Consider the following 8,861-nt stretch of genomic DNA (forward strand, 5'->3'; position numbering starts at 1 on the left):
TTATTATATGTATCCATTTTTTAATATTTCTAGCATTACTCTTCAATTCAAGGCACTTATGATGTTCTTTTATTAAACACAGCCGATTATTTAAACTACTTGTTATTTATTTATGTATTTTAAAATTATACACAGACCGTCCCCAGGCCAATACTTCAGAGACCCTGGATAACTGGAATATTTTGTGAATAAAATTAAGTTCCTGTTGTCTTTCTTTTTCAAAGGATTAGTAATCCCTATTTTTAATCAAATTTTAATAGGGCTTTTACCAACCATCCTGTTTTTCTAAGAACCTTTAGTATTTTTTAATACTTAAAGTCCCCAAGAGCCCATGCCCCTGCTTTTACCCTAACCTAACCCTTCCCTGATCTTAACACCCTAACCATGACCCTAAAAATTATTAGAGAAAGGACTCGCTCTAATTAAGTGAGCCAAAATAATGAGTTTACCTGGAAATAATTGAGCAACTTATATAGAAAATTATCATTTTATTTCTAAGAATGTATTTGTTAAAATATAACCTAATTACCAGAGATTTGTCACAATATTACACAGGTTAAGGTGGGGGGTTAGGGAAAATACCACCTGATTACCAGAAATATGCCACAATATAACAAGGGTTAAGGTAAGGGGTTAGCGTAGAATACCACCTGATTACCAGAGAGTTGTCACAATATTACAAGGGTTAAGGTAGGGATTTAGGGTAAAATACCAACTGATTACCAGAGAGTTGTCACAATATTACAAGGGTTAAGGTAGGGGTTTAGGATAAAATACCACCTGATTACCAGAGAGTTGTCACAATATTACAAGGGTTAAGGTAGGGGTTTAGGGTAAAATACCAACTGATTACCAGAGAGTTGTCACAATATTACACAGGTTAAGGTGGGGGGTTAGGGAAAATACCACCTGATTACCAGAAATATGCCACAATATAACAAGGGTTAAGGTAAGGGGTTAGCGTAGAATACCACCTGATTACCAGAGAGTTGTCACAATATTACAAGGGTTAAGGTAGGGGTTTAGGGTAAAATACCAACTGATTACCAGAGAGTTGTCACAATATTACAAGGGTTAAGGTAGGGGTTTAGGGTAAAATACCAACTGATTACCAGAGAGTTGTCACAATATTACAAGGGTTAAGGTAAGGGGTAGGGTTAGGGGGAAATACAGCCTGATTACCAGATAATTTCCACAGTATTACATGGAATTACTTGATAAGTAATACATTATTACAAGAGAAATGCTTCCTGCCAACTCATTACTAGTTAATTATAACCTTATTTATGAGAAATTACAAACTAGTTACCACTTATTACTATAAAATTACTAGTTAATTAGGGTCCAGTAAAATAAAGTGTTAATGGAGTGATTATATTGTAGTCTTTACTTTCAGTCAAAACAATTATTTTCTTTGAGCTAATTTTATCAGCCAAACTATAAAATTAATGTTAATGTGAAACACTCACATAAATGCACAATCAGTGTTCTAATTACTCTGAAATATACTGAAGGAAATACTGAGACTGATTATTTCTCATTATTGGTTGTTGTTCCCAGTATTCAGGGTGGTGCCCCATTAATTATTCATCTTAATATTTTTCACTCATACTAGTCATTACAATAATTATTACTAATATTTCAATAATAACAAAAATATTGCACTAAAACCCCAGTTTTATGAATGAGCAGGGCTGTTGCATGTTGTCCCCTGATAAATAAACTAAACTAAATCTGAACTAAAACTGTGATCTAGTTAAAATTCAGTTAATTGTACAGCCCTACCAGGTTGCAATGATGTACTACCAACACACTTTTATCGGGAATGACTTCACACTGGATCCATTCTATTTATCTATTCTTAATCAAATTTTCTGCATCAACTTTCCACTTCAGGATCTTTAAGGGTTTATTTCTCACTGCCAGACATCAAAACTAAAGACTGGTTTCCTGCATGTGTTTTTCACTAATCACAACACGTTTTAAGCATCAAACCCACCAATGGACAACATGACAATCCCTGAAATAATTAACTCTAATTCTTAATGCTGTTTTGTTATAGTCAATATAAACAATTCAACCCAATTTAATATTATATAGTGGTAATATACAGTGCTTAACAAACTTATTAGACCACCCTAACCCTAACCAAAGTAAGGTTTATGCCACAGCTGCCCTAAATTAACAGCATTGGTAATTACCAAAATCATTTTTTATGTCTCTGCAATGGTTAATACACCAATATGTAGAAGCTCTTTAACCCAAATGATATTTTTAATGCTAAAATATTATTATTATTGTTATCCATGAATTTTCTAATTTACTGATTTACAAAAAACTGAAAAAATAGTAAAGCACATTAATATTTCTTGATTAATATGTCAAAATTAAAGTTATTATCTTGCATTCCTGAACAGAAAAATGAGTTTCAGTGGTTGACTGTTATGCTTGATTAATTTCTGACCTCTCAGAGAAGCCCAGTGAGCTGGCTCAAATTTGGGCGAATTCAGTTTGAAATCCCTCATTCCTGTTCAAAATGGTAAAATGTGGAGAGCTCAGTGAAAACGAAAGAGTCCACATTAAAGCACTTCATGATGTTGGATGGTCTCTGAGACAAATATGACAGGTGGTCTAATAAATTTGTTAAGTACTGTATACTATGAGAAAAAAATTGCAATATATCACAGGTATTGCGGGGTGTCCTGCAGTAGGAAGGTTGTGGGTTAGCTCTTCAGCTCCTGTAGTCACATGTTTGACGGTCCTTGGGCAAGACACTTCACTCCAATATGATCCCACTGCTTTGTCGGTGGTGTGTAAATGGGTAGGGATGAATATGCATGGGATTAGCTAATACTGATGGCCAATTTTCCATAGCAACCTCTGCCATCAGTGTGTGAATGTTGAATGAATGGAGTTAAAGGGTGTGAATGGATAGGTGTGACCTATGGTGTAAAAGCGCTTTGAGTAGTCAGACGACTAGAAAAGTGCTGCACAAGCTAAAGGCCATAATATATCGCCTTGCTTATACTATTGCAATATATATATATCAATATATCATATTGGCCCCTGTATCGCAATGTGTATCATATCATCAGATTCTTGCCAATACACACCCCTATACAGCTGAAAGAATATTAATCTACAAAATATGCTAATTAAACCAAAATCTTCATTTATATTTGTATATTTGCATTTCTCCACCAATTATACAAGATGTTGTTGCCCATAATCATCCATAATCAGCTGATGTCAGCATCAAAGTATCAGTATCAGGCAACAAATGTAGATTTTGGTATCTTGGTATCCATTTTTGGCTAACGTTAGCATCAAGGTCAGAATCAGGTAAAACAGTTTGCATTGGGCATCACTGGCATGACTCCATCCCAATGTCTGTATGAGTGATTGAAATGTTAGGACTTAAAAACAGTGGGATGTCCCTTTTTTAGCTTTGAGATGATGGATAAAGTACATATAAGGATGGTCAAGATGTTACTTTTAACTCTAGGAAAACTTGCTGTTGAATTTGAAGCTTCTTATTGGATCTTACTCCAAGCAGAGAGAACAAGAAGGCACATGAGGTGACAGCAGCCTTTGGCACAGCTCTCAAAAGTTCAGAAATCTGCTCCTTCCCCATGTCAGAAGAGTAAACAGGCAGCAGCTGACAGTGTGTGCTCTAAGTGTTGGAGTGCAGATGAAGATTTGGAGCTGCAGTAAGTGGCCTAATGTGTGACCCCGCAGGTCTGACCCACAGTGTCTGAGGAGGGAAGGATCTGGCTGTCAGGGCAGCTTCATGTCAAAGAAGAAACTCTGAGCAGCTGCAGAGAAGATGAGTAGCACAAAAAACCGCCATGCTCCACTTTCATCACCATTTTGTTGTGAGCCTTGTGCCATATGGTGATTATAAAACAACTTCCAATGGGATAACTTTACTCCATGCACTATTTGCACTGCTGAGTGTCTGCAGCTCATGTTACTCTTACCTTGACGCACAGTTTTCAACCTGACGGGACCTTGGCAGCATTTAATCAATGCTAAAATGTCATACAGGGGTAATCCTGACACAGCCAGTCCCTCCACCTCCAACAGCAGATCCCCCTCGTTGAGTTTCCCGTCCTGGTACACCGCAGCATCCTCCCTAACTTGGCCGATGTAAGCGAACTCTCCATTCTCAGCCCCACCGAGCAGCTCTACGTTCAGCTCCCCGAGCGCGTCAGGGATCACCGCGCAGTCGTTCACTTTATTGATCCAGTGGTTCTTCTTCTGCAAGACTTTTGACATAGTGACTCTGGTCCCCAAGGGAGAATAAAACGTTATATCCGCGGAAAGGTGACAAAATCACCGGATAGTCCCACAAGACGGAAAACTTCAGGGTGCTTTGGCGTCACTCCAAGTTGAAACATTTTCCCTCTCCTCCTGAGCCGAGGCATGCTGCTCCCAGTGTGCGTAAATATCCAAATAGATTAAAATCCGGATTGTTGTCGCTTCTGTTGTTGTTTCCGCATCTCTGATTCCTCGCAGTGAGATCTAATCCTCTCTCTGATTGCCCGTTTTACATCCAAAAGCTCTCTCCGCGTTAATCTTCTTCTTCTACTTCCTTTCCTGTCGATTATTCCACATTTTCTAAACTTTCTACGAGTGATAAACAGTTACCTTTCCTGTTGTTTACACTCTTCGCGGCTCCTTTAAGCAGGTAGCGCGACAAGTTCATCCTACTTGCTCCTGCGCTCTGTATGGAGACGGAATAGTTGGGGAAAGTGGGGCGCATGCGTACTCATGGTACTCCACGAGGGAAAATCCCACCCGACCCCACACCTACCGGGTTCTAAGGCTCCGCCCAACACGCCGGCCTGCACGGGTTTTCAAACGGATTAGAGCGATCCGTGCGTCTAATCCCGCTATAGGAGCTGGAGCCTTTAGTCCTGATTCATAAATAATGGAGAGGATCCATAGGGACGGTACGAGACAGGCTTATGGTTCAAACTCCAAACCAGCAGCTATCATACTGAGGAGCATTGAACTCCATTGATTCAAGTTTAGAGCCTAAACTATGTGAAGATTTAAAAAATATTATTAGGTGGTGATATCACAAGTTCAGAAGTGTACTAATCAATATAGATCTAAAATAAGTAGTTCTGGTCTATTAATAGTGAGTTTGACATAAACATTCCTTAGAATTGAACAAATAAGAACATAGATTGCTTGTTTTTTCAATAAAGATAAATGTACATGTTTCTTGGTAAGAGCAGTAGCAGGCTCTACTTGGGGTACGTGAAATCAAGTCCGTATAAACATCAGGAAACCCAATTTGTGGCCACATATTAATGCCCACATTCCAGGAATGTGGATTAGCCATCCTTAGGGCCAATCCAAAATCCTTAATAATGATTGGCTATATTGTCTTTTGTCAGTGGTAGGGATTTATTATCACTAGCACCTGTCTGTAATGTGGCACTACAGTGGCTGTAGCACATGTAAAGGCTGTTTGCTAATGGCCTTCAAATGACAAAAAAGCATTACCCACAAATATCACATACTCTACCTGTGCCACGTTCCAGGCCTGCAGCTGTTTGCACTAATCATTGGCGCACCCCCTCGCCCACTGGATGCATTCCTGAAGCACTGCTGAGCAGCTGCAAGAGACAATATCATCAGTCACCCAAACAATATTTTTTAATTTATTTGTACCGCAGTATATAGCCCTCTTAAAGCTTGAGTACTAACATTCGATGAGAACCATGTGGAATCAACTCTACTCCCCCCTCCTGTTCTTCTTCGTGTTTCAGCTCCGTAGCTCCGCCCCTCTTCTCACACACCTCCTTGCGGATGAGCATGTCCGCGGAATCGAATACTGTTGGTGGCAAAGCTCTTGTGCAGTGATTTTGCTCCACTTTTCCACTGAAATGAATTGACAGATTACAGTTTAGAAAACATTTTGTCTCAGCATGAACAAATTCTACACAGGACTGAACACCGCTGGTAACTCTGCCATTGTATCAACTTCTCACTGAGCTGAGAGGTGGAAGCGCACCTATTACAGTGGCCAATAGGACCGCCCCCTCTGATCTGAGCTGTGATTGGCTGCGAGTGCTAGCCTCCTCATTGGCTGGAGCATCGTCCCTTGCTGGTTTTACTCAAGTGAGAGTGCAGCGCAAAGAGGCATTGCAGAAGTGTATTATTCTGTTAGATGGTTTTAATAACAAGACCCTGGTGGGTTGTGCTGTTTTTGTGGGCATACCAAACTAAAAATAAATCGCTTACTGCAGCTTTAAACATTTAAACCCCTTTTCTTGCCATGGGTTAAAAATGGCAATAATGGGGAGAAAAGGAGGTGAAATGGGATTTTAAGAGTAGTAAAAATGTTTTGAAAGTGGCAAAAACATGTTCAAAATGGCAAAAAAATTAAATGATAGTAAAAAAATATAGGTGTAAAGTGGCAAAAATGGATATAACAAGGAGTTAAATTGGGTTAAAATGGACACAATGGGTTTAAAAAATAGTGAAAAGGGGTAAATAGTGGCATTATTGGTCAACAAAAAGCAACACTTGGTGGAAAGTGGCAAAATGGGTTAAAATGGAAAAAAAAGAAAAAGAAAAGAAGGCAGAAATGGTGGTTAAATTGTTTTTTTAAAGTAGCAAAAATCTCTTAAAAGTGTAAAAAAAAAATAGGCAGTACAAAGTAATTTAAAAAAGACTTTGATAGATAAATGAAAATTGGTGTGAAGTGGCAAAAATGGGCAAAAATGATAAAAAAAACAACAACAAAAAATAGTGGCACAAATGGGCAGGAAAAGTGTATAACAGTGGCAAATAAGGGCAGTAAAATGGGCAGAGAAACATGGTTTAAAAGTAGAAAATCATAGTGGCAAAAATTGGCAGGAAGAGCAGTTAAAATAGGCAAATAATAGTGACAAAATGGGCAGGAAAAGAGGTGAAAAAGTGGCAAATAATAGTGGCAAAAAAAGAAGTGTGGGCAGTCCTGAGAAAAGGTTTGTGAGACACAGTTAGGATCTCCCAGAGGGAAAAATGTTTCAAACTGTCTTTCTGTGATGATTTCTGTGGTGTACAGCAAAGTTTACCTCATGCAGTTTCTCTGCAAGTGTGTGGCTCTTTTCTTACTATTTGTTTTCACCATGTGAGGCTGGTATGTTTGCTAGCTCCCTGTACAGTAGCTGAGCTGTCAACCTGTGGTGAAAGTTGACAAGTATGGGCCTCTGACTCCAGAGTCTCACTGCCCACCTGCTGGTATCTGCTTTAACTAAGGAGGCTTTTTCAGTCAAACTATCCCTCCACAGGCACAGGGTTTATTTGCTCCACAGTATACCACTGTGTTCTTTGAATGTAGGATTGCGACCTAATGAGGGAGAAAAGACTTCATAAAGCCTCAGCTGCTTCACAGAGTGTTCAAGTGAAGCAGCTGCTGGCAAGTCACAGTGAAGAGGAGCAAATTTCATTTAAAGTGATATGTAATGTGTGATAGTGGTGGTTGCAATTGTGATAAAATGCACTATGTTTCAGCATTATACTGAAAGATTAGGTGCACCAGAATATAGGGCACAGCCAAGTTTCACATGAAATAAATAATTGAATTTCTAATTTTTCTTCATTTATGTTTTTTGAGTTTATTATTTTCAAGTTATTTTTTTCTTATACTCCAGATTTAACTGTTCTTTATGCCAGAACAGAACAGGTCTTTGCATCTCAATGCAATGTGTCTCGTTCTTTGTTACCACTCGTTCATATCTCTCCTCTCTTCCATTCTTTCTCCCTTCCCCATCTGGTGATCAGGGATTTTAGGTGTTCACTATCTTCAGTGCCAAGCCAATCAGACTCTCTCACTACCTTGTTTGACCAATCATCATGCACCTGTCACATTTCTAATCTCTTGTTCTCTTTTTTCATAATCAGTTGTTTCAGTGTGAAGGCTGCAACCCTCCTCCATCCCAGCTACCTCTATCCAGTTTATCAGCATCTAGCCCAGATCCTCACAGATCTTCTGCTCATCACATTCAACAAACCTCAGTCTCCTCCTCCAAGCCACCTCATTGTTTCCAGGTCCATCTTCTCAGCAGTCTACAACTCCTCTTCTTATCCCGCCTCCCTTATCAACACCACCAACAATGTCTGGTGGTGCTTTAACTGCTATGACATTTGTAATTTAATATGGATGCATTAAAAAGACTTATATAAGCAAAGCACTGATCATTCTGATTAATATTCTCCTGCCTGTCAGCTTACAATGATTGAAGAATGACTTCAGGTTATAAATAAAGCTGCAACTTCCCGAGTACTTTTAAAGATCCCATCAATCTAAACTCATGCAATATCCATTATTTTCTTGTAAAGCCCATTCTCCTGGAGCTGGCTGTAATTAAAATGTCATCCAAAATCTTTTCAAGGCTTTTGACATTTTGACCCCAGAGCTTCAGAGTTAATCCCAAAAGTTTATTGTTTGGTCTTTTTGACGACTTCATGCATCATTTCTTGATTATTATGGTTTGATTCAGTCAACATCATATCATTTTTCATCAACCCTGAGAAAAGCCAAATCAATCTGATTTCTAACTTTAAAGAGAGCCTTTGTCAGTTATTTTAACTATGACATTGTCCACAACGATGTAAATATGTGTGCCCTCTGCAGTTTGGAGAGAGTGAGGAGGGATCAGGTGAGAAACACATGCCAGGGCAGAGGGAATAACAACCTCTCTGCCTGTTCAGATAAAGTACAGTGGTTGGCACTCTCCCACAGGCTGCGAGGGCAGTGGCCTGGATAGCAGAGCATGAAAGGCAGCTTTCCATCCCATTTCATCTCAATGTTGAGTGCTGGGAGTTTTCACCATGACTTCACTGTATCACTTTTACCT

The 8,861-nt window shown here is 39.1% G+C and overlaps 1 protein-coding gene across 12 annotated transcripts in view; it reads right to left on the reverse strand.

Annotated features, from left to right (window-relative positions):
- Positions 1–4,732, reverse strand: part of LOC121517204 (membrane-associated guanylate kinase, WW and PDZ domain-containing protein 1-like) — a 163,635-nt gene extending 158,903 nt beyond the window's left edge. For all 12 annotated transcript variants that reach the window (XM_041798783.1, XM_041798782.1, XM_041798779.1 and 9 more), the window contains exon 1: positions 3,981–4,732. In XM_041798783.1, the coding sequence (XP_041654717.1) occupies positions 3,981–4,278 (298 nt within the window). In that variant the 5' untranslated portion in view covers positions 4,279–4,732. The remainder of the gene's footprint in view (positions 1–3,980) is intronic.
- Positions 4,733–8,861: the final 4,129 nt, after the last annotated feature.

Source organism: Cheilinus undulatus, linkage group 11 (assembly GCF_018320785.1).
Source record: "Cheilinus undulatus linkage group 11, ASM1832078v1, whole genome shotgun sequence".
Lineage (NCBI taxonomy): Eukaryota > Metazoa > Chordata > Actinopteri > Labriformes > Labridae > Cheilinus > Cheilinus undulatus.